Raw genomic sequence first — 26,096 nt, 5'->3', positions numbered from 1 at the left:
TGGCTGGGCAATGTAGGTGGCCCTGGGCCCCGTCCCTCCTCTAAGCTTGTGACACACCAGGGCCTGGGTTGTGGTGCTGGGGGGCTGCCTATGCCTCAGCTGGACAGCATCCAAGTGTGGGTCAGGTTTGCTGTCCAGTCCAGAGTCTGGGGCCAGGGCTAGGAGGGCAGAGGGCTGCGCCTTGGCCAGACAGTGCAATGCCTTTTGCGGCTCCCCAGGGCCCCTCTTGCTTCACAGCCAGACCGGCTGTAAGTCCCCATGGGCCCACTGTTGCCTCTGGCTCAGAAAGTGACCGTGATGAGCCCAGCAGGGCCTGGACTTTGAGAGCACAGTGCACAGATGTCCCCATGCACGCTCGTACGTCCCTAGGAGACTGAGTCCTCTGGGCCACACCTGTCCCTCCCAGGGGACTTCCAGGGGCTCTGGCTGCCGGGAATTTTGTCTGGAAACTACCTAGTGGTTTAGTATCCTGAGAACTTATCCAGCCTTCCTTCACAAGATCAACTCAATTCTTCATTTGCAAAAACAAAACAAACACAAACTCTCTCAAAGCTGCTAAGTTGCTTGTCAGAAGCCATGTGGGTAGGAAGGCCGCAGACAGGCCAGGAATGCCAGCTTCAGCAGATGGCTTCCTCTGGACTCTAAATTCTCTCCAGAACATCCAGACTCCACTGCCGTTTTGTTTATTAATTGCTCCCTGTGCACCTGTCCTCACTTCTTAGCAAGGGACAAAATCTTCGTTGTCAGGCAGAACAGCCAGTCTGGAGCTTGGCAGGGCTGGCACCAGAGCAGGTGGCGGTGGGGTCTGACAGGAGCGTCACTGGAAAAGCTCTTAAAAGTTGCACCACCTGAGCCCCATCCCAATAATGCTGATTTCCTGGTCGGGGAGGGTGGATCACAGGTGGATACCTGGAGACCACTGATCTTGACCATGGTCAGGTTTAGTAACCAGCTCCGTTCTTTTTCTCCTCTCATATGAATCTCCTCCAAATTGGCTTGGACCTCAATATATTGAGACCCAGACACAGAAACACTGATTTAAATAGCTGGAGGCCAAGTTTGTGCTTCCCATGAGGATGCCAGAGGGAGAAGAGCTCAGGTGACCAGATCGTGGCCAGAGGGTTTCCTGTGACCTGGAGACATATCCCTCTCAGCCACAAGGACTTCCAGTTCTCACCTTTTATCCCTGCCTTGCTTGGGCAGGTTGATAGAAGGAACTGTGAGTGCCCTCAGTAATCCACTTACAAGGTGATGCCAATGTCAGGGGGATTGGATCCCTTTCTGAAAACAAGTTTTGACGAGGATGGGGAGAACAGGCCATACAAGCAGGCCATTGAGGGCACATGGCGGTGGCAGAGGGAGTCCAGGCCTCCAGGTGGCTCCACCAGGCTCTCAACCATGCTCCGTGTGGTGGACCAGCAGTCCACCCAGGGGCCCAGCCACACCTCCCTGTGGGGCTTGGAACCTTACCTGCTCGCCCTAGAGCAGTATCCCTCCCTCTGCCAGCATTAAAGAACTCCAGGCCCTTTCCCGCCATGTAAGTCCACCAAGTCGGGAGAGTGGGAGTCCCTGACGGTATTCTTGGGCAGTTCCAGCAGAGCCCCAGGTGACCTCTCTGGCTCTCAGAGCTGTGGCCAGGCCCGAATGCAAGGTGCTTGGCTGTGTTGTTTTTTGTAGCATGACAGGGAGATGATCTGAAGTAAACTGCTTTGTTCTTGATTATATTGTTTACATTCTGATTATAAAGTTCATATTGAAATTTTAATATCTATATATCTATCTATATCTGATCATCAGTTGGGGATGCTTTGGGCTGTAATAGGACACAAGACCAAAGGGGCTTAGCGGAAAGGAACTGAGCCCATGGCCACATCCTGACAAGTGCCCCACAGAGGGAAGTGGGATGGGATGGAAAACAACTTTCTCTGAAATTGGGGCTCTGCCTCTCCCCACCAGCTAAATAAAGTCAAATCAGCCCAGGAGAAGAGGGGAGTGGTGCAGCTGCACTGGGAACGGCCTCTCTGTGTAAGGGGGTGGGGGTGGGGGCGTCTCCACCTTCCTGTGCTCTGATTAACACGTGCTCTGTGACTTACTTCTGTGCTCCCGGGAAGCATGAACTGTTGACAGATAACTGCAGCAATGGTGTGGCAGATGTGGGTCGGGGAGTGAATCTATAAGCATCATTGGTTTTGTCTGCAAAGCATACCTTGTCTCACTCTGTTTATAGTAAAAGACTATGTTTCAAAAAGTGTTTATTGAAAATTGTGTCACAGGAAAAGGACACCACAGCAGGCCGCTAGCATTCTCCCAGTGGCAAGGGGATTCCTGGGCATTTGCCCCCCATCATGTGCAGGGGTGTGTGGCCCCATGACTAAATCTGGCCAGTGAGATGGACGTGAATGGCGACCTGGGCTTCTGGAGAGTTGTTTCAGAAGTCGAAAGGCTAGCTCGCACCTCTGTCCTTTCCTGCTTTGTCTGATCACCAGTAGCATCTGGCATCGGGCCATGTAATGCGTGGTCCGTGATGGGGTGGGAGAAGCTGCAGGTGGCCGCTTCTCCACAGAGGACCAGTTTCACCTGGGGCACCTGCCTTTAGTTGCCAGCAGATGGAAAGTCACATCCGATGTGTTTGTTCTTATCTTTAAGCACTGGTTTTTGAAATGTCAGCAATGTCTTGATTCATCATTCGTTCAAAATTCCTAAGTATTTCAATCAGATGTATGTGTACCACTTTCAGATCTAAAGTAGGACCTTTCTGGTGGACGTGCAGAATTATTACCATTTTATGCTCTGCATGAACTTTAACATTTTTGAGGTTTAGTTTCTCATTTTGAAATAATTTCAGACTTACAGAAAAGTTGCAAAAATAGTGCAAAGCCTTCCCTTTGCACCTTCACCGAGATTCTGCAAGTGCTCATGTTTTATTCCATTGGTTTACCTTTTCTCTCTTTCTCTCACTCCATCTCTGCTTAGATAGCTGTCTCTTGTCCTGTCTGTCCATCTGTCCATCAACCTACCTATAGATAATATCTCTGTGTCATCTACATACGGAGAGAAAGAGGGAGAATGTATTTATATATATATATGTCTTTGTGTGGAAAGACAAAAATACACATTTTTTTCCCCCTGAACTTTTGAGAGTTAGATGCAGACATGACACCTCTTTGTCCCTAAATATTTCGGAGTATGTCCTCAAACAAGGATCAGGAAATCAACACTGATACCATTCTATTATCGAATGTACAGACCTTACCTAAATCTTCCCAAGTTTCCCACTAGATTAATTAATTAATTAATAGAGTCTCACTCTGTCACCTTGGATAGAATGCGGTGGCATCATCATAGCTCACAGCAACCTCAAACTCCTGGGTTCAAGAGATCTTCCTGCCTTAGCCTCGAGAGTAGCTGGAACTACAGGCATCCACAGTGCCCGGCCAGTTTTTCTATTTTTAGTAGAGACTGGGTTTTGCTCTTGCTCAGGCTGGTCTCCAAGCTCAAGCAATCCATCTGCCTTGGGCTCACAGAGTGCTGAGATGACAGGTGTGAGCCGCTGTGCTCGGCCTCACTAGTGTTATCTATCGTTAGCAAGAGAGATAACATTTTGAGTGACCCAGGGCTTAATCTAGGCTTGAAAGTTGCTGAGAGGTCAGTTCCCTTTATCTAGAATAGTTCTCACCCTTTCCTGCTTCTCATGGCTGTGGCATTTTTGAAGAGTATAGGCACTATTATCTATTTGGGGGCACTGATTTTTTTTTTTTTTTTTTTTTTGGCCGGGGCTGGGTTTGAACCCGCCACCTCCAGCATATGGGACCAGCGCCCTACTCCTTGAGCCACAGGCGCCGCATTGCACTGATTTTTTTTTTAAAAAGCAAAACACTTTAATTGTGTTAAAAACACATAACATTGGGTGGTGCCTGTGGCTCAGAGGAGAAGGGCACCGGCCCCATATGTCAGAGGTGGCGGATTCAAACCCAGCCCCAGCCAAAAAGGCAAAAAAAAAAAAACCAAACCAAAAAACCACATACCATTTACCCTCTTAATCATTTTTCAGTGTACAGTTCAGTAGTGCTGAGTATGTTCATCTTGTGCCTTGGATCTACAGGACTTCCTCAGCTGTAAAACTGAAACTCTAAACCCCGTAACAGCTCCCCATCCTCCCTCTCCGGCCGTGGCAGCCACCATTCTTTCTGTCTGTATGAATCTGACTACTCCAGGGACCTCATCTGAGGAGGACCTGCAAGGTTTGTCTTTCTGTGTCTGGCTTACTTCTCTTAGGCTCGTCCCTATCGTAGCAGCAGCAGGGCCGCATTACTTTTTAAGGCTGAATAGTATTTCGTCAACTTTATACTCCACACTTGGCTTATCCTTCATCTGTGGAGGGACGCTGGAGGGCGTCTGCCTGTCTGTTGTTGTGAATGCTGCTGCTGTGAACACAGCTGTGTACATAGGAGATTCAGGCTGCTTGTATTTTAGAATGTCCCTCAATTTGGGTCAGTCTGTTGCCTTTGTGCTTAGATTCAGGTTCTGAGTTTGGCAGGAATACTTTAGAAGCAGTGATGGGCCCTTGTGGCTGATGGGGCTCACTCTTGCCTGTTTCTTGCCTCAGGATGGAAGCTGCCAGCTTTCTCTTCTGTAAGATAACTGTTTCCCCTTCCTGGTTAGTGAGGATTTTGTGGCCCTGCAGATACCTTGTCTCTCGTCAGACTTTCACCACTTGGTGACACATGTGTGAGACAGTTCTTCCTGTATGATCACCCAGCAGTGACCCACAGATGACGCTGTCCTTCTCCATTTACGCATCGGCTTTCTGCTTTAAGGAGAAGCTTCCCCATCTCCTGCGTTCCTTCCTTCATTTTATCTACATTTGAATGGATTCCTGGGCCTGATGTTCCTCTGGGTTATAATCGGTTATCATAGTTTATTTTGTTGCTCAGCTTTGGCCAGTGGGAATCCCTTGCAGTACGCTCTTAGGTCTATTTTGACATGTCCTCAACATCTTCTCATTAACCTGTCTTCCACCATCAGTGTTTCTGGTGCTTCCTGTCTTTATTATATTTATATTAGTGATGAGGTCTCATTCTGGCCCCCAGGCTGGAGTGCAGTGATGTGATCAGAGCTCACTGCAGCCTTGAGCTCTTGGGCTCAAGTGATCTTCCACCTCAGCCTCTTGAGTAGCTGGGACTACAGGTATCCTCCACCATGTCCAGCTTATTTTTTAAAAAAAATGTTTGTAGAGACAGGGTCTCACTATGTTGCCGGGTTTATCTGGAATCTGGAACTCCTGGCTTCGAGCAATCCTCCTGGCCTTCCAAAGGGCTGGTATTATAGGTGTCTTTACACAGTGATTGATTGTGGGTATACACAAAAGACTAAGTAAGATTAAATCAGGCTGGGTGTGGTGGCTCATGCTTCTAATTGTAGTACTCTGGGAGGCCGAGGTGGGAGGATTGCTTAAGCTTAGGAGTTGGAGACCAGCCTGAGCAAGAGCAAGACCCTGTATCTACCCAAATTAGAAAAACTAGCTGGGCTTGGTGCCAGGAGCCTGTAGTCCCAGCTACTTGGTAGGTTGAGGCAGAAAGATGGATTTAGCCTAAGAGGTTGAGTTGCTGTGAGCTATGATGATGTCACAGGACTCTATCCAGGGTGACAGAGTGAGACTCTGTCTCAAAAACAAAAAAGATCAAATCAATTTCAAGCTGTGTAATGGTCAGACACCAAAGCTGCCATAGGAAAAATGTTGAAATATATACTTGTTAAAAATACATTTATTGATTTAAAAAATGGAAATCGAAATGGAAGTATTTCTAGTTGGGGTGTGAAACCATATTATGCTTTGTGAATCCTGCCGCAGGCACTGCTTGGGGGTCTTATCAAAGGAACATCTCACCCAGTCCAAGGCTCCTGGCCCCTGGACTACCCAGGTTGGTCAGTGTGTGACTAAGTGCTAGGTCACCAGATTTGTATACCCAGATTCACTGCATATAGCAGCTCTCAAAGACTTTAAAACAGAAAAGAAGCCCCAAGATCATCCCAAACTTGAAGTGCAGGCAAGTGTCTCATAAAAAGTCACAGAGTCAGTGGGATGCAGAGTGGGGCGAGGGTCAGGCCCCCAGCATCACAGGATCTTTCGAGTGCAGGGCAGGCAGAGGCCGGCTGGTTTGATTTACAGCTGGTGATGAGTGCTCCCCTCAGGAGTTCTTGATGGGTGGGCGTAAGGAATCGTGATGGGGCAGGCGTTTGCTATCTCTCTGGCGCTTCTTGTCCACTGTTGGAGGACGGTGTCTCCATGTACCTCCGGCTTCTGTTTGTGGAGCAACAGGCCGCCAGGCCCCTGCCTGCACATCGCAGGTGCATGAACAGGTCCCTGTCGGTTCTCTCGACGCCTCGTTCTCTGTTGCAGGCCGAACTCGCCAGCTGTTCCCCACAGGGATGGTTTCTGGGTGGCTGGGACACCCCAGTGTCTTTCTCTGGAGGTGTATGCTTCTGATAACATCCACTTTAAAAGGAGTAATGGAGAGCTGACCAGGATGGGGTCTCTCCGTCCCATCCTCTGATGTGGATACTCCTCGCTGAGTCAGCCCAGCTGGGGCCGGTTTCTTAACATGCAGTTGGCATCACTGTCCAAAACCTGCATTTTGTTTATTTAGTTTTTGGCTTGATTCAGCTCTATTTTTAGAATGTTTTCCACTTGGAGAGGGAGGAAGGATGAGGGGAACAGAGCAGGGCAGGTTGCCAGGTCTGGGTCTCGGCCTGATGTGGGTCCACTGTGAGCACCGGAATCACGGGTGCTGGAGTTGTGACACAGAGCCTGTCCCCTCCTGTCCCCAGCAGAACGTGATCTGGTTCCAGTTTCTGTTCTCCCCAGTTCTGGGCTAGGAGCCTCAGTTGGTTTGAGGCTGACTATCCCCACTCCCTTGTGTGTGAGGTGGGGGATGTCACTGACTGTGGAGGGAGCCAAGGGGTAGATACCACACCACAGACCTGCCGTGGCCAGAGGATGTATCTTCAGATGTCTGAATCACCCACTGGGGTGGGCCTGGACAGTTAGAAAAAATGCCCATCTATGGGTTGATTGAATAGTTTGCAGTTTTTCTGAGAGCTCTTTTGCTCACTTCCGCCCAGTTCTAATAAGGCTTCTGGAGGCAGACAGGCTGCCAGCACCCTGGCTCCGAGAGGACTCACAGCAGGTGGCTGCCTGTGCACCTCAGAGCCCTGCGTTCCCACCAACCCGAGGCGGAGTCAGTACTTGGATGTCGCCTACCTGAACCATGCAAAAGCAGACATTGCCCTTATTGAACACCTCTGTGTCCCACACTGGGCAGATGATTCAAAGGTGAATAGCTGTCCCTGTTGCTAAGTTTCGTGATCTAGTAATTACTATCAAGTTTCTATTTGTATTTCACTGAGAACAGCAGGGACCATTGGTCTTTGCCACCGGGGACTTAGAGGAGATGCTTAGAGACAGCTCAGTGGCAGATAAGGGAACAAGGCCCAGAGTAGGCGTGGACAAGGTCAGGCAGGGTCTGGGCCATGTCCCCACCTCACACCACACTGTTTCTCCTCTGCCCTCCCAGTCCCTCTGGGTAAGCTTTGGAAACCAGATGCGCCTGCCCATCGTGGTTGGATGTCCATGACCAGCCAGAGGCTCCCTGGAATCGCTTTTTCAGTAGAGGCTTGTTTCAGCGTTTACCTTAGGTGTTGACCCTTAGAGGACTGCACAGTCCTTTTACTGCGGCCATGTATAAACTATGTTTCTGCTCCTCTAAAGCCCAAGGTGGGGCTCCTTAGCCTAAAGGATGTGTGTTTTAGTGACAGGACAGCTGCTCACACATGTCCGAGGGTGGAGCACTGCTGCTGGCAGGGGCACAGCTCACTCTGTGTCCAGCGACAGAATGCGAATAAGGAGGAATATCGGGAGGAGGGTTTGGCTCAGGGAAAGCAATGCCTTCCAGTGTTTCCAGTGTGCAGCGCGCTGAGGATGGAGCACACGGCGTGAGCCAGGAGGCCACGTAAGGTCCCAGGAAGGCTCTTCTGGAAGTGAGAAGTCACAAGTGTCAGTTTGGTAGGGAGCTGGCCTAGACACCACCCACGGGGGTTGCAGTGGCCACCTAACTTATCCCCTAGGTGCAGTCCATACTCTGGAGCGTCTTTGCCTTGGGGAGGAGATGTGACACGGCCTGTGGCAAAGGCTTCTGTGTTTATGTTTGGGAGAAATTGTCGTCAGGGCCTTAGAAGACCCTTAGACAGGAGCACGGGGCTGCTCCGGGATGACTGGTGGCCATGTGTCCCCTACCCTGGAATGGGTCTGTCCCCCCGAGTGCTTCTATCAGTTCACTTGGCCCTCACTGCACATCTGGGTTTTTCTTCAATCTCTCCTTGTACTTGGATCTCAGAGTATTGTCACTGAGACCGTGTCTAGCAAGAAACAAAGCCACTTGTGTTCTAGGGCTTATTTCCATGGCTTGCCATGAAAAGGAGCAAGACAGAGCTGTTCAGGAGAGAGCTGGCCGGCCCCTCGGCCAAGTCTCCTGGGCATCTGACCGTGGGGCCACCGTGGTCCGGGGTCTTGTCTTATCCTTGGACTTTGCTCTTGAGAAGCAGGATGTTGGCAGGTGCACCCAGAGCGTTGAGCCTGGGGAGACCGAGTCACCAGCCAAACTCCTAAGAGAGTGGTATACAGCTTGGTGCATCTCCGGGAGCACAGCTGCAGTCAGAGTAGGAAAATGGGGGCTCACCTGAGAGCCCCCCAGGAGGAGGAAGCAGATGGTCACTGGAGGCCGCTGTGCATGGTGAGGCAGAGAGGGGAGAGCCTGAGTCCCTGTACTGGCCACTCTGGCAGAGCCCGGGTAACCTGACAGGTCAGGTTCTGGGTGGGTTTTCCACTCTGCGTGTCCCCGGCAGAGGGGTTCTTTCCTCCAGGCCCCCACCATGTCCTGCAGTGGTCACGGGTGCTGACACCCTCCTCTTCTCCACCCTAGCTCCACCTCTGGTTTTCCAGCCTCTGACAGGAATTTTCCAGAATGAAGCCTCTGGCTCACCCTCCTCTTTTCATTTCATAAGGAGGGATGAACACCATTTGGGAGAGAGGGCAGAAGAGAAAGTCAGTGCGGGGCGGGGTGAGGCTTGGGAGCTCTGCTTTTCTTCTCTTTCTGACACCCCAGACCGGTGGCTCTTGGCCTTGTGGCTATGTCCAGGTCCCCAAATCACTGCCCGTCTGTATCCAGCTCTTAACAGCGACCAGAGGCCACGCTCTCCCAACACGTTCTCACTCAGCCAAGCAGTATTCAGCCAGCACCTGCTGTGTCTACGGCACAGTTCCAGGTGCTCGGGGTGGACACCTGTGCATGCTAGAAAGTCCTTGCCCTGGTGACTGCTTCGTTCCCTTGCACATCCTCCTCTGTGCCCGCCAGCACATCCTGACTTTCTCAGGGGCCAAGCCTGTCTTTCCACTGGTTTTCAGGACACTGCCTGTGTTAGCCCATCCTGACCTGTGCTGTGTGCCCCAGTGGTCCCACCTTGGGGTCTTTGTCCCAGGTATCTCCCTGGGTGACTGGCTCCCTCTCATCCTTCAAGGATGAAATATCGAAAATGGAGCATAAGATCCTGGGATACTCACAATATGTTGAAATGACAATATTTGGGATACATTACGTTAAGTGAAAGCTATTACTGAAATTAGTTTCACCTGTTTCTTTTTACAGCTACGAAATTTAAAGTTCTGCTGGAGTCTGAATGGAGATGCCTTGAGCTCACGAAAATGTCATCCTGCCAGACACCAGCAGGACCCAGCCATTCTGTAAAAATGCTTTCCTTAGCAAAAGCCATGTGATTTATCTAATAATTTGGGTAAAGATGGAGATACAAGAATACCGTCGTCTGCCACATGACATCTTAGTTAATGACAGACCCTGTATAGAATATGGGGTCCCATAAGATTATAATGGAGCCTATTGATGTAGCTGTCATAATGTCATAGTATCTTATTTTATTGTATCTTATTTTATTTATTTCTTTGAGACAGAGTCTCTCTCACTCTGGGTAGAGTGCTGTGGCATCATCATAGTTGGCAGCACTCTCAGACTCTTGGGCTCAAGAGATCCCTCTGCCTCAGCCTCCCAAGTACCTAGGACTACAGGCACCTGCCACAATTCCCAGCTAGTAGTTTTTCTATTTTTCCTAGAGACGGGATCTCATTCTTGCTCAGGCTGGTCTCGAACTACTGATATCAAGCAATCCACCTGCCTCGGCCCCCACTAATGCTGGGAATACAGATGTGAGTCACTGCACCTGGCCAATTTACTCTATTTGAAAAATACATTTAGTGTACTGAAAATACATTTAGTGTACTGTCCCATGTGGACAGTGTTTACAAAGTCCACAGCAGTGTACAGGAGTGTCCTGGGCCTTCACATTCACTTGCCACTCAGTGACGCATCCAGAGCAGCTTCCAGCCTGTGCCTCAGTTCGCCGTGAGTGCCCTGTACAGGCGCACCGACTGCGTTTTTACTGTCCCTTTTCTAAGTTTAGGTGTTTCCACACTCACATACTTGCCACTGTGTTACAGTTGCCCACAGTGCTCAGTGCAGTGGCAAGCTGCCCCGGTCCCAGGTCGCTGGCCCGGGAGTGGCCTAGAAGCCCGTAGCTGTGCTGTCCAGGCTTGTGTAAGTGCCTCTGTGCTGCTCACAATTATGAAATCGCCTAACGCCGAGTCTCTCAGAACATCCCTATTGCAAAGTGACACAAGTGACACATATGTTTCTTTTTACTTCTCCTTTGCTTGGCAAATAAATTAGCACATCTTAAAATCTTTGAAAAGTGTGCAAAAAGCCCAAGGCCGCCTCCACTACTTTTTTCTTTTTAAGTGCTAATTCAGTTTCATTTCATACCACTTTTACTGTTGGTTAAGGGTGACCTCGCTGGAGTTGGCCGTGTGCCTCTCTTGTGTGTCCCAGGAGGCTCCCAGGTGTGATCGCTGAAGCTTGTAGGTGTGTGAGTGTCTCTGAGAGGCCGTCTGTTATCCGTGTTATAACACTTCACATTGTAGGGCCATTTGTAAGTTTTTAGTTATTAATCTTGTGATGGTTTCTTTAGATGATTATTATTCACACATTATAAGTGAATACTATGTAACTCAGCGAACACCACCTAAAACACTTCGACCTCAGATTTTGTTGTTAGTATTATCATTGGGAAGGGGATTAGACATTGTAGTTGCAAAGTGATTTAATCTGGAGAAACTTGAAAGAATACCAGGCCAGCTGAAGATCTTGTATTTTATTTTTCAGCTTATCAGCTGTGTGACTACAGGCAATTTCTTTTCTTTTTTTTTATTATATTTATTTTTTATTTTTATTTTTTTTTTTTGAGACAGAGCATCAAGCTGTCACCCTGGATAGAGTGCCCTGGCATCACAGCTCACAGCAACCTTCAACTCCTGGGCTCAAGTGATTCTCCTGCCTCCACCTCCCAAGTAGCTGGGACTACAGGCACCTGTCACAATGCCTGGCTATTTTTTGGTTGCAGCCATCATTTTTGTTTGGTGGGCCCGGGCTGGATTCATACCCCCAGCTCAGGTGTATGTGGCTGGCGCCTTAGCCGCTTGAGCCACAGGCGCCCAGCCAAGGCAATTTATTTTCTATTTTGGGCCTCAGTTTTGTCAACTCTAAGGAAAAAGGTCAGTGTGTGTGTGTCGGGGAAACACAGTGAAATCCAAAAGCATATTCTTCTTTTTTGGGGGGGTGGGGGGAGAGAGTCTTACTATGTTGCCCTCAGTAGAGTGCTGTGCGGTACAGCTTATAGCAACCTCCAACTCTTGGGCTTAAGCAATTCTCTTGCCTCAGCCTCCTAAGTAGCTGGGACTATAGGCTCCTGCCACAACACCTGGCTATTTTGTTGTTGTTGCAGTTGTCATTATTGTTTGGCAGGCCCGGACCGGGTTCGAACCCACCAGCCTTGGTGTATGTGGCCAGCGCCCTAGCCGCTGAGCTACAGGCGCTGAGTGACAAAAGCGAATTCTTACTTCTGCAAGGCCCAGAAATTGTGTGACTTGATAGATCCTGGAACAACCCAGGAAGTGGTGAGGCCAGCCTTTGAACTGTTGGCCTGGCTCTGGGCCCTTCCTCTGTCACCATGGAGCTGTTGCATTGGGTTGTTCAGTGATTACTTGTTGCATGTTCAAATGATTGAGAGATCTTGGCTTTTGGTTCGTGTGTCCCGGACTCAGCAGGAAAAAGCAAAGAACAACGAGATGGACATGAAATTTCCAAATGATCTGCTCCCAGTTACATGCAGACAACATCCTGATGTGGGCTAACCCTGAGCCTGCATTAGGCATATTCTCACCTTACCCAACACCGCCCTTTCAGGTCCCTGCTTCTATTCTAATACAGGAACATTTTCTTCTGTGGTCCTCAATGACAAGCTCTTGGACACGGGGGCTACTTCTTTATAATGGCATGAGGCTTGTCGGGATGGTATGATGACAGCTATTCCATCATCTCGTTCTCTTCCCTGGTGGGACCCAAGGTCATTGAGATTCCACCTGCAGCTTCTTCCTTGTCGTGTCTGAGACACAGGTCCTGCCTGTGAGCATCTGATAACCTCTGGGCACCACACAAACGTGGACAGGCTGGCTCATGTTATCGAGACAGTGCGCTTCTTAGGTAGTCACCTGCTTTCAGCCACTTTCCACCTCAGGGAAAGACAGGCTCTGCCCATAGTCCTGACTGCATCTGAGCATGCAAATTGGTGACTCAAGACTTACAAACTCATACATATTCTCCCTGAAATCTGTACAAAACCAAGAAATACACACCCTCCCAAGAGAAAATACAGCTGGAGCTTGATTCAGTTTTTGTGCAGCTGGCTGCAGGATTAGTGCGAATTCGGTTTGCGTCTGTGTGTCATTTGCAAGACACACAGGTGTTGCCAGCACAGCAAATCGCCGCAAGCTCTTGACTGCCTTTCTGCCAACCCCCCTCCTGCTTCCAAGGCTGAATCTGTGCATTTATGCATTTTTTCCCAGCATTTGAGAAAGCTGAGCTGTAAGTGATTTTTAAAAAATGTTTTATTTTGAAATAACTATGAACTCACAAGAAGTTGCAAAATAGTACACGGAGTCCCGTGAAGCTTTCATCCAGCTTCCTCCAGTGGCTGCATCTAATGCGGCTGTACCAAATGTCCAGCTGGCAGGTTGACAGGGGCACAGCGCTGCTAGCTAGAGTATGCCTGATTTTTTTTTTTTTTGAGACAGAGTCTCACCTATTAACCCTCAGTAGAGAGCCGTGGCGTCACAGTTTACAGCAGCCTCCAACTCCTTGGGTTTAGGCGATTCTCTTGCCTCAGCCTCCCGAGTAGCTGGGACTAGAGGCACCCGCCACAATGCCTGGCTATTTTTTTGTTGCAGTTTGGCCGGGGCTAGGTTTGAACCTGCCACCCTTGGTATATGGGGCTGGCGCCTTACCCACTGAACCACAGGCGCCGCCCAGTATGCCTGATTTTTAATAAGCACCAGGTATTTTGAAGCCATGATACAAAAAGTTTTGTAACACAACTGCTCATGTTATTGGGAGAGGAGGCTGACGAGAGTATAAAATCCTCCCATAACTGGTACCTGTGTGATTCTGGATGTGAAGCATCAGGGGGCAGCTTCAGGAACCTGGTCTTGAGCTCAGGGGTGTCCTTAAGAAAAAGAAAAGGCCCCTGAGGTGGAGCGACAGGACTGGGCAGAGGAAAGGTGTGAGTTGTTCACTTTCACTCAGAGCCAGGCGGTGGCTACAGTGGACCCTCTTTATACTGCCTGGATGAGACACTGAAGTCCGCTAGACTGGAGGAAAAAAATCATGTGATATTTGTAGAAAATTACTAATTTTTTTAAAGCCTTACTTTTTAGAGCAGTTTTTGGTTCACAGCAAAATTGTGGGGAAGGTGCAGAGTAGCCCTCTATCCCTCCCCCCTCACATATGCCCAGCCCCCACCATCCACATCTCCATCAGGTGGTGACTGATGAACCTACCTAGATGTGTTGTCACCACTCAGAGTCCACAGTTGCCACCAGGGCTCAGATTTTTCTGGGTCTGGACAAACGTATAATGACATGCAGCCATCATTACATTATCACCCAGATCAGCGTCACAGCCCTAAACGTCGAGCTCTGCCAGTTTATCCCTTACTCCCCCAACCCCTGATTTTTTTCCCTACGATTTCCGGAATGTCAGGTAGTTGGAGTCCTACAGGATGTAGACTCTTCAGATTGGTGCCTTGCACTTGGTGACATGCATTATGCTTCCTCCGTGCCTTTTTATGCTTGGTGGCTAATTTCCCTTTGGTGCCAATCATGTTCTATCGCCTCGGTGCACTGAGGGTCATCCAGTTGCCTCTTGCTTGCTTCTGTGTTTTGGTAATTGTGAATAAAGCTACTAAAGACACCTCTTTGCAGGTTATGAATTGTTTTTTCGAGCCCCCGAGGTTCCATCGTGTAGATCACAGTTTCTGCTCCCATACACGTACAAGCTACATATATTTTATTTACTATTTTATTTTTTTCCAAGACAGAGTCTCAGTTTGTTGTTCCCGGTAGAGTGCCATGATGTCATAGCTCACAGCAACCTCAAAGTCTTGGGCTCAAGTGATTCTCTTGCCTCAGCCTCCCAAATAGCTGGGACTACAGGCACCCAATGTAATGCCTGGCTATTTTTTAGAGACGGGGGTCTCGCTTTGGGTCAGGCTGGTCTCTAATTTGTGAGCTCAGGTGATCTGCCTGCCTTGGCCTCTCAGAGTGTTGGGATTACAGGCGTGAGCCACCGCACCTGTACATATTTTATTTAAAAAAATGTTGCCTTCTGCCCATCTTTGGTCGGATGGTGATGGGAGGGTTTGGTTCCATGTTTTTCTTGATGTCTCACTTCTCTGAGACTTTTCACAGGAGCAAATGATGACACTTTTAGTCTAATTAGCACTTTGTGATTGCTCACGGCTTGCCACAGCTTGTCACCAATCTCTCTCCCTGGGGAGGAGGGAGGTCCTGGCATGGTTTAGAGTTTAAATCTGGCTACAGCTGGCACAGGACCACAGAAATGGGCTTGCGTGTTGTGGTTGCTACAGCAGTATTTGGGGTGCTGGTGAGAGTTGGATGACATTGGCAGGTGTTGGGGAGAGGGAACAAATAAGGTTCCAGAGAAAAATCATTCCTGCAGCCCTGTCCCTGTGGCTGGGCAGGGCTCAGTGATGTGATGCCCCTCTGTGAGCTGCCACCAAGTGCTTGTAGTGTCTTCACAGTTGTTAGAGGATTTTTTTTTTGTAGAGACAGAGTCTCACTGTATTGCCCTCGGTAGAGTGCCATACGTCACATGGCTCACAGCAACCTCCAACTCCTGGGCTTACGTGATTCTCTTGCCTCAGCCTCCTGAGCAGCTGGGACTACAGGCGCCTGCCACAATGCCTGGCTATTTTTTTGTTGCAGTTTGGCCGGTGCTGGGTTTGAACCTGCCACCCTGGGTATATGGGGCCATATACCAGCGCCCTACTCACTGAGCCACAGGCGCCGCCCTAGAGGATCATTTTAAATAACTTTCCTGGTGCTGGTCTCCTACTCTACACAGTGAAGTTCTTTCTCTTCTCTCTCCTTCTGAAGGCTCAGTTGTTCTGAGATAGTCTCAATGGAAACCTGTCTAGGTCAGGTTTCCCCTGGGGTTGGGGAGGCCTGTCATGGGTCCCTTGTGGGCCTGCTGTCTGTGTCAAGTGGAGGAAAAAGCCCCACAGAAGCAAACCTTGTTCCTAATTGGCTTTCTTCCTTGACCTCTGACCTAGTCCATGACCTCTCTAAGTCCCTTTACTCCTATCCTATAAATCAAGAGGGTAGTCTTGACATTTCCTTCTCCAGGTAATAGGATATTGGCCCTGACCCTTACTCAGAACTTGAGGGAAACCATCCACCTGCCCTAGCACTGTGGGGATGTCACCCTGTGAAGGGGATGTGCCCATTCTTGGCAGTGTTTTCCAAAGAACTGCATTCATGAGATCTAGCTTCGGGAGAGGGGAGTCAGTGAAGACTGGGAAGGTAACTTTTGTGGTGCAGATGGGGCCATTAGCAGAACTAGGGGAAAAGTTCCCAGGATGTCTAAACCAGTCAGCCCTGAACTGACATGTTCTTGGAATACAGTTGGCAGTTGGGTTGTACATGAACGATTTTGTGTGATGGGGCAATTTTATTTACTATGGGGACTCTACCCTAATTTCCCCAGGGTTGTAAACGCTACAGGAATTCTAGCCTGACATGAAGACAAAACAAAAATTTCAGGGCAAATCCATCCTTGTCACCAGGCACTGCCAGTTTGCACTTGGACCCCAAAGCAGGAGTGGGACTGAGTTTAATTTCTCTGCACCTGCTGCTTATGGGGTGCAGGAGGCAACCAGGGAAAAGCAGTCTTTGCTCTCCACTCCCAGGAAAAGTGCCGGTGCTCGGCTGTGTCTCTGGGGCGTCAGCTGCCTGGCGTCCAGAGAGCCGGCCCTCATCAGATGTGTTACCCAGGTCCGAGATTAAATAAAGGTGTGCTTCTGCCAGTGCAGCCCCCGCCCACTTGAAACCAACTTGGTGTTTGCAACCTCAGAGGGAGGGTAGAAGAATGCCGCCTGGTCTGCTTGCCTGGCTGCAGGTATGTGCAAAATCTCCGGTGGGCGAGCAGCAGGCTCGCGGGAGGCCCGCCGTTCCCGGGTAGCCGCAGCCGCTCCCTCCACTGGCAGGGGCTGCAGCACCCCCACGCCCCACCCCCGGGAGCATTTGGGGGGTGGAAACTCTTCCCAGGCTTGGGACGGGCGCTCGCTGGCTGCTGTTTTCCTCTTTGGCCCAGTCGACTCTTATTTCAGGAGTGTAGTGGGACTCTCCTTTGGGCGATCTAGCGTGTCACCTCTGGCATATGCTCCAAGTGCAGAAAAACAAGTCCAAATGCAATGCTTCGGGTTTCCGAACAGCTGCCCGAGCGCCGAAACCAGACCGTCAGCAAAGCTGTCTGAGGGAGCGCCGGGCGGGGCGGACCCGGGGGCCCGGCCAGGTGGCCCCTGGGCGGCGCGCGAGCAGCCTTGGCCGCCGCCTGGCGCGGGCGCCCTCCCTGCGGAGCATGAGGGACGTGAGCGACGTGTGGCTGACGCGGCTCAGAGCCCGCCGCCGCCGTGTGGGTTCCGCGAGCGCCGCCTTGGTGCCTCCAGCTGCAGCGCAGCCGGGCGCCGAGCAAGTGCCCCTGCCAGGCCCGGGAGCGCTTCCCTGTCTGAAAGCTCGCGGGTGTCGGGCCCCTGCCCCACCCGGGGCACCTCGCGGAGCGGACGAGGAGAGAGGGCGCGGCACACCACGCGGCTGGGAAAGCCGCAGCGCGTGTAGTACCCACGGCATGAATTTGGGGCGGGGTGGTATGATCAAGTGCCGCCCCCCAGTAGTTACGTTGGGGGCTTATAGGCAGAAATGAACTGCAGGTCGGAACTGAATCTAGTTTTATTCACTCAGAGAGACAGAGGCACATTTATGGTGTGCACGGTGAGTGGGAAACCAAGATGCCAGCTGCACCCCCAGCCTTGTTCTCTTCTCAGTCTAGCGCCTCTCTCCTGGGCTTTCTGTCCCCTGTTCTCGCCCAGCACAGCGCGCCTCCCACGGTCCCACGGCTAAGGGTGGATGAGGGGAGCAGAGCTCTGCACAGCCCAGGTTGCTAAGGGATTCAGGAACATGGGCGGGCCGAGGTCCACCGACCAGGAAAGCCCCCTCCACGCCAGGGGCCGGGTCGTGGCGAGCGACGGCTCACGGGTGTCCGGGAGCAGCTGTGGCTCGGGTCCTCCCCCTGGGCCACGCCTGCTCTGAGCGCGTGAGGAATGCAGGGTTTGGACCCCACTTCCAGAAGGGGCTAAATCAGTACCATGCATTTTAAAAAGTTGGGGGGTTGGCTGCAGGGTCCACGGACCACGCTGGACGGCGTAGCACTGTCACTCGCCTCCCGGCACAAATGGGCTGAGGCAGTGGAATTATCCAGGAAGCTGAGCCCGGCGCCCTTAGGGGATGACGGGAGGCGGGGATGGTGCGAGCGAGGACCGCGGCCTCGGCCGGGCGTCGCGGAGGCCCCGGGCCGGGCTGCAGAAAGGAAGCGCGCTGTTATCCGCGGCCCGCAGGGGGCGCCGTAGGCCGCCGGGCCGGCTCACCCCCGCCCCACGTGAAAGGGCGCCGGGGCCCGCGGAATGCGCCCGCCCCCGGTGACGCGGGCCACCCTGCCGGCCCCACTCTTAAAAAGCAGGCGGCGCGCCGGGCTTCCAAGCAGAGCTGGAGAGAGGCGTGCGAGAGTACCGGCGGCGGAGCGCGCTGTCACTGCGCCCAAGCATCCCACGGCTTTCCGCTGCACACGAGCCGGCCGTGCAGCCCCGCAGCCCCGCGTCCCTCACTGCCAGCGCGGAGTGCCCGGGGGACGCGTGTCCCAGCCCCGGCCCCAGGCTTCCCCGAGCCGCGCGCCGGCGCACACACCCCTCCTCGCCTTTGTTCCGGGGGTTGGCGGCCGCACTCCACTCCGCGTCGGGACCTGGTGGGCCGGGCAGGTGGGCCGCTGGCGCAGCCGCGAAGATGCCCCTGGAGCTGACTCAGAGCCGGGTGCAGAAGATCTGGGTACCCGTGGACCACCGGCCCTCGCTTCCCAGATGTGAGTGCCGCCGCGCGGGCCGGGATGCAGGCTGCGCCGCGTGCAGGGCCGGGCCATTGTGTGGGGCCGCTTTGTGCCGACGCCCCGCTGCGGGAGGCGCGCCCGTGCGGGTCCTGCCGGCGGGGCGGGGACCGCGGCGGCGGCGGCGGCGGCGGCGCGGGCTGCGTCTCCCGAGCCGGGCAGTGGGGGCGCTGTGGCCCGGGCGCCGCGGCTGCCCCGCCGGCCCGGAAGCGGCGCCAGCGCTCGCGGAGGCTGGGAGGGCCCGTCCGCCCCGCCTCGGCCCCGCCCCGGCCCCGCCCCGGCCGCGCCTCGGCCCCCCTGCGCCCCGGCTGAAGTTCCGGGACCCCCTGCATCCACGTCTGTACTTGCGTCTCCCTCTCTGCCCACTTTCTGTCGGTTTCCATCTTCTGTCTACTTCACTACGTTTTCTCTTTTCTCTGACTCCCATGTATTTCCTCTCTCCCTGGTTCTATCTCCTCTCTCTCTAGATACATATGTCCCTCTCTGGGGCGTCAGGAAAGCCACGTGAAGCTAAACCTTTGCCTCCGGTTTTGGGGAGAGTAGGTGGGTTGGTGGCTGCACGGCTGGAGGCGTTTTGCGCGCCCGAGGCGCACACCCTCTCGGGTGCTGGAATCAGCTGCAGTTCTCCTCCCCGCCCTGCTCCGCTGGTTGCCCCCAAACTCTGGGGTGGAAGCCCAGGAAGGCGACTCCTCCCCTCCGGACGCCCATCGGCCCAGGGAGGGCAGCTAGCTCCCGGGTGGGCTTTTGTCTTGGCTAGGACATAGCCTGAAAGTTAACCATGGGATCCAGGTGCAAACCTCCTGGTGTGGTGTCATCTGAGGACACCTACGCGCCGGGAGGCAGGCAAGGCTTCTCCAATGACACGTTTCTCAGGACGGCGCCCGCGGGGACTGACAGCGGATCTGAATCACTGGCCTCCCCCAAGACCTGCGGGAGGGGTGCGCTGCAGTGGGGGCGCAGGCGATGCTGTGCGCCCTGGGCGGGACACCAGCAGGTCCTCTCCGCTGAACCTGAGCGCTGGGAGACCCCTTTTGGCGAGGTAGCCCGGGGCTGGGGTTTGGCAGGTTGCTTCGTTCCCGGCCCTTCCTGTTGTGCTTACTAAGCCAGGCCAGCTGCTAGTCTTTGTGTTAAATCTGTGCGCGGGGTGAAATGCAACTCTTTAACCCCCCAGGGAGGGGGGTTAAACAACCCCCCAAGAAACAACCCCTTACCCCCTTTTTGACTTTGGTATAAAACAAACATTATTGCACTTTGTAACCATAATTATAGTGCACTTTGTAATCTGTGGCTGATCACACAAACATAGGTTGGTCCTATAGACAGACATGGTGTATGTGATTGTATGTGAGCTTGCACGCGTGTCCCCGGAGGAACAACTCTGGGAAGCGAGTCCTGAGTGTCTGATGGCATTGAGGTTGGTGGCATTAGCTAGTAGTGATTCTGAGGGACATGTGCAGCCAGGTGTCCTTCCCCCAGGCTTGGGATACCCACGGCCAGACCCCACCTGCCTGAGAGATTTGCCTATGAGTGCTGTCCAAGCCATTCAGAGCTGGTGGGGGCGGGGTGTGTGTGTGTGTGCATGGGGGCTAAAGCTGATGGATTTGGTCTCTGGTTTTGCCCACTCCTGGAATCCCTGTGTATGAGTCTGGGGTGTAGTCTGGGACACATTCCTTTTTGTAAAAATATCTGCAGCCGGGATCACATGTCCTTGTCTCAATTGGCCGTGTCTTCTCAGTTTAAATAGTCACAGTTGTCTTTTCCTAGGGTGGGGAAAGAGGATGTTTCTTTCTTGGCATCTTTCTGAGACTCCCCTCCCTTCTTTAATGGCACTTGGAAGATTGGATGGGTTTTCTTTCTCCTAAACCTGTCAGCTTTCTAAGTGGTATACTTGTTGGGGGTCAGCATTATATTCATAGACAAAGAGCAGTGACACAGCAAGAAGCAGCGGGAGGCTGGTGAGTTGCACACTTCCCTGCTCAGCGCGGGAATGGTGCCCTGCTGCTGTACCATGGTGGTAGTAAATGTTTTTCACCCAACCTGCAGCTTTCTTCAAATGCATCTATAACTAGGGGGGACCTATTGAATTTGTCATCAGCAGAATAGATAAAAAGGGAGTTTTTGGCATACAAGAGCTGGCTGTCCTCTCTCTCTGTCATTACTGAAAACCGAGGGCCTCTGTGTTCCAGTCCCTACTTAGTTGAGTGAGTTACCTGTCTGCTCAGAGCCTCAGTTTCCTTGTCTGTAAAGTAGGGTACTTTCCTGTCTGCTCAATGACATTGATGGGTCCCAGCAACAATGCCTGGGACTTGGTAGTTGTTAAGACTTGCCTTCAGCCATGGAGGGAGGGGGTTGTCCTCACAGCAGGAAGAAAGACTTTTAAAGAACCAGACTTTCCCCCCCCCTAAAATATGGTGGAATGAGACAAATTACCAGTACTGTCTTTGCTTAGGATTTAGATGTCACTGCAGGATGTCTCATCTGAAGAAAGGTCCTTGTTATACTCAAACACTGCCAAGGAGATTTTCATCTGGGCAGGGGTTACATCCCAGATAGTATTCTAATATGAAGAAGACTGGTGGGTGGATATTCAAGAGAAATCCTACCGGATCCTTGGTGCTCTTACAGTTTATAGCTGTGATTTTTCAGCCACGGCTGCACATTAGAATCATTTAGGGGGAGATTCTGGGGAAAAAAACCAATAAAAACTGTATGGGAGCCTCACACCAAGTCAGAATTGCCCCAGGAAGTAGTGAGGCCAGCCTTTGAACTGTTTGCCTGGCTCTGGGCCCTTCCTCTGTCACCATGGAGCTGTTGCATTGCCTCCCAAGATTGTGACTGGATCACTACAATACCCAGTCCCCAGTGTTGGCTGAGACCACACAGGGTTGGGAAGGCTATTCATGAGGTGTCAGATTAGTCCGAGGTGAGATCATACTGAGACATTAGTTGAGTGTCCTGCAAAGAGACCAGAAGACGGTGACCCTGGAGTAGTGCAGAAGAGCTTCTGAAAGAGGTGCTGGGTTACCTGCATTCTGCACACCTCTTGAAGGCAGGCTCACTTCCATGCTGGCATGTAGTGTTACCCCAGCAGACTGTGAGAGGGCTGCTCTCAGGACATCGGGAGAGTTTGTGTCCAGTAGACAGCCATGTGTCCTGAATCTCCTTCCTTGCTGGTTTTGCCTGCATCCTGGTCTCCCCAGGGTCAGGCACATGAAGCCTGTTCTCCAAGAAACCTCCTTAGAGTGGTTGTGTAAAATTGCAGGGTCAAAGCAGGTGTTCTGTGCAGCTTTGAATTTGCCCTGGTCTGGTGGGAGCAGGTCCAGGTGGTTACTGGGGATGGACAGACACAACGTCCGTTCTCTTAAGCAGTAGTAGGAGATAGTGCTGTGGACCAAGAAAGGCTATCTGTTATAAATAGCCTCTTCCAGTTTTTCCTCTTGAATGTGTAATTGAAGCATAACTCCCCTACTTGTAGAAAAGAGTAGAACTGACATAACATCTTTTGACATTAGCCTCTCACATAGTCTCTGGGTAGGAGGAAGCTCGCAGGAGGTGTGGGACCCACAGCAAAGTGTCTTCCCAGTGGTTTACATTGCAGGGACGCATTGCGGGCATCAGTAGGGGGAGCAGACCACTGTCTAGTGCCTGCATCTGTCTGTGTGTTGCAGGCTGTCAGAGAGGTTTGTACCTTAATCCAGGGAGGAGAACAGGAGGTGGAGTCCAGGGGTGCCAGCCTCCCTGTGACAGATCTGTGGCTGACATGCCCTCTAGCCCGCCTTCCATTTCATCTACAAGGAATAGGCAGGTGGCCAATTTGCACTGTCCGCTGATAGCAGGGTGCTCCTGGCTTGTGCACAGCTGGGTCTTAGCTGGGAGGTGTTGCTCAGCAACGCTGACCCTAGTTCATCCGAGTATCCTCCCTCTCACACACACCCAGTGTATATGTCCCCTGAGTAGGTGAGTGAGTGAGCATAACAGCATTGCAGAGTTGAGGCTCAGCTCCCGGAACTTGGTGACTTTCTTTGAGTGCTCACTCAAGTGACCATGGCCTTGACCAGGATGACTGTTTCAGCTGGACCCCTAACCTCCAGACTGCAGTGTGGGGGCTTAGACTGTTGAGGCAGGTAGGCCTCAAACAATTGCTTCCTTCCCTGTTAACACAGGGCACTTGTGGACCCAGTTAGGCCTATTTAACTTGGCACCTAAATCTGACGTCTAAATACACCTGAGTTTTAAAACTTAATGTGTGTGAAAAAGAAGTTAAAATATTAAACATTTCAGTGAAATGAAGTGAGACACACGTGTGCTACTTGGAAAATCTTGTGTTAAACTTAGCACCTCTCTTCCTAATCACAGCGCTATTAGCAGGGGTCCGAGGAGGGTGGTGAAAACAGACGTAGGGGTGTGTCTCTTTTGATAGTAAAAGGAACCATTAAGAAGGCAAGAAGGGACTGGGGGTTGCGGAGGAAAAAACTTGAGATTGCTATCTGGAAAAGGGGTGAGGGTGAGAGAGAATAAGACCCCAAGATTTTGTCAAAAGCATGGGGTTCCTCAATGGAGACTCTCATCCCACATGCCACAGCCTCCAAACCTAGTGTGCAGGGGAAGGGAGTGGCGGTTTATTTGGGTTTGAAATTCAGCTTGAACTTTTGATCCAGGGTGTTTACTCTGCTGTGTCTTTATTGTTTTTGTTTTTTCCCTTCTGAAGTGTCTGCTACCACAGGAGATTTGTTCCTGCTATTAGCAGATAGACATAATCCCCGCTGTGATAATTCAGTCAGCCCCTGCCCCTGCCTGCTTGGCCTGGTTCCAGCAGCAGCGTGGCGTGCGTGTGCACAGCTGTGTGTGTGTCCATGTCTGTGTGTCTGCGTGCTCTTAGGAGCCGCGGGGTGGGGGTCTGCCTAGTACAGTGGGTGGTGGGCATTGGCCTGAGGGAAAGGTCTGTGGGTGGAAATTGTTTCCAAGCACAAATGAGGAGCCTTCAGTGGGTGCTGCCACTTTTCTGATGTGTCAACTGCACCTGCCAGGATGTCCTGCCCTGGGGACATCCAGAGGCCCCTTGGTGCCTGGTTTTTGGTGCTCATCACCTCAACTCACCCTGGGCAGCTGTTTTTGAGGAACCTGTTTGTCCCAGAAGCACTGGAAGGAATGCCAGCCAGGGCTTTTAGCACTCCTGGAGTCTCTGACTCCCTGGTGGCAGTTCCTAGCATCCCCTCCCCCTCCTCCTCCTCCTGCTCACTCTTCTGGCTGAGGTCACAGTGGTCCGCTAATGTTAACAAAGACACAAGGGCCCTGTGTGTTGCACCTGCTTCCACCACCCCCAGGCTCCAGGCCTGGGAGGCAGGTGTGGAATTGCAGGGTGGTGTTTGGACACTGACATCAGTTTGAGATCCTGCTGGGCTGTCTGGCCTAAGGACGGGCCTCTCTATGGGGGAATGACTCTCCCCTGCCCCCACCCCCGGGCTTACCGTGTATCAGAGTCTCTGTCTGAGGGTAGCCTCTGCCCAGCCCTGTGGTAGGGCTTTAGACCTTCCCCAGTGGGCTGTGCCTGCCAGTGGCAAGGGCAGCTGGGCTGCCTGGCAGGAACTAGCAGGTGGCCCCTGCTCATGAGCTATGTCACTAGGACTTCAGAGTTACCTGGGAGAGAGTCAGGAGCCAGGCGGTAGCCAAAGGAAGTGCTGGGCCTTCAGTGTCAGAATGGGCTGCTTTGGCTGCTTCCTGACAAACCCACTCCCTGGCGTTTTGTCTTGCTGAGATTCTCAGGGGTGGGGGACAGTCCTTTAGAAGTGGAGGTCAGGAGGGAGCCTGTGGGAGAAAGCGTCTCTGGGTTTCCTGGGTGTGTGTATGGGGGTAGCATTCTGGGTCCCTGATCTGCTTTTATTTGATAAACTCTTACTTTTTAAAATAGCCTTTAAATATAAATATATATATTTTAGGGGGGCCATCCACACCCCACCAAGTCCCAGCCGGTGCCCCTCGGCCTATGGGTTGTGTTTGGACCTCAACCCCTGTGCTAGCCCCCACACCCATGTTAACCTGATGCCTCTCTGTTAACCCCCCATGTTAACTTCACCCACCTGTGCTAAGCATGTTAACCTCACCCATCCCATGTTAACCTCATCCCACGTGCTAACCACCCTCCCCCCAACCCCCACCCATGTTAACCTGATCCCCCTGTGCTAAACTTTCCCCTACCGTGTTAACCTCCCCTCCCCTACGCTAAACTCCCCCGTGTTAACCTCACACCCATGTTAAATTCCCCCCTCATGTTGACTTCAGCCACCTGTGCTAACTGCTAACCCCCCCCAATGTTAATCTTACCACCCTGTGCTAAACTCCCCCCCCCCCACTGTGTTGATCTCACCCTCCTGTGCTTAATCCCCCCCTTTACCCCCCCAGGAGTGAGCACCTTCTACTGTGGCATCAGCAACCAGACTGCTAGTTTGGGCCCCTGGTATCAGGCTAGAAATTTGGGGCTGGGACTCTTAGCCAAATTTAATTTGATAGTGACATTGGGGACAAGGTGTGAGAGGAAGGCTGTGATCCTAGGGGCTGTGCTTCCATTGGGGGATAAAGTGTCAAGGGCTTTGGGTGAGGAATGAAATACAAACTTTGGTGAAATCCTTCTGGTTTGTTGTTGGACCGGGACTCTGTCCCTGGCCTTTGGCTGCTGGGTGGGTGACGCCCTTCTCCGCTGCTCTTCCCAGCCTGTGGGCCGAAGCTGACCAACTCCCCCACGGTGATTGTCATGGTGGGGCTCCCTGCCCGGGGCAAGACCTACATCTCCAAGAAGCTGACTCGCTACCTCAACTGGATCGGCGTCCCCACAAAAGGTGAGGCGGGCCCTGAGCCTGGGGCAGCCCCACTCCAAGAGCTGCTGTCCCCCAGTGTTGCATTCCTGGTTCTCACATCAGGACGGCCCTGGGTGGGGCCACCCCTTCATGGCGGTCCAAGGCCACCTCCCATCCAGCCAGGTCCCTGCCACACTCCGTCCATTACTTGCCTTTTCTGTCGGCCACCCCTCCCCCCCCACCATATCTGTTTACCACTCCCTTCCCTAAATCTTGCCCAACTTCTGAAGCTTTCTTTGGCCACCTCAGATGGGGAGTCTTTTCCTTTAGATTTCTGCGGTTCTCAGGTGTGACATCTCTGTAGTGACAAGTGACCTGCCTGTGTATCTCTGCCTGTCTTCCCTACAGAGTGGGGCATGTCTTGACCACAGGGACTAGATTGTATTCTTGCTGTTGCCCCTGTGCCCAGAGCAGTGCTGGGAACTCTGGCACGTGGTTCCCTGGCCCGGCCACTGTGCTTGTGGGAGAACAGCTGTCTGAGACCTGGCAGAGGGCGTGGGACCCCACTTGCTTTCTCATCTGTGGGTGGAAAGGGTTGTACCTGTTCTCACCAGACCCA

At 52.3% G+C, this 26,096-nt stretch overlaps 1 protein-coding gene across 8 annotated transcripts in view; it reads left to right on the top strand.

The window, feature by feature from the left end:
- Positions 1-26,096, top strand: part of PFKFB3 (6-phosphofructo-2-kinase/fructose-2,6-biphosphatase 3) — a 73,193-nt gene that overhangs the window by 29,810 nt on the left and 17,287 nt on the right. For 5 of the 8 annotated variants that reach the window (XR_008376203.1, XM_053572445.1, XM_053572444.1 and 2 more), the window contains exon 2: positions 25,394-25,519. Coding sequence is in view for 7 of the 8 variants with exons in the window: in XM_053572445.1 (XP_053428420.1) it covers positions 25,394-25,519 (126 nt within the window). In the remaining variant the exon portion in view is untranslated. Of the gene's footprint in view, positions 1-17,904; positions 18,666-19,360; positions 19,726-25,393; positions 25,520-26,096 lie in introns of those variants that run through there. The other 3 variants (XM_053572449.1, XM_053572447.1, XM_053572451.1) reach the window with 3 other exon arrangements.

The sequence above is a fragment of the Nycticebus coucang genome, chromosome 20 (assembly GCF_027406575.1).
Source record: "Nycticebus coucang isolate mNycCou1 chromosome 20, mNycCou1.pri, whole genome shotgun sequence".
Taxonomy (NCBI): Eukaryota; Metazoa; Chordata; class Mammalia; order Primates; family Lorisidae; genus Nycticebus; species Nycticebus coucang.
The sequence above is the reverse complement of the archived record's forward strand: the minus strand, read 5'-3'. Positions and strand labels throughout refer to the sequence as shown.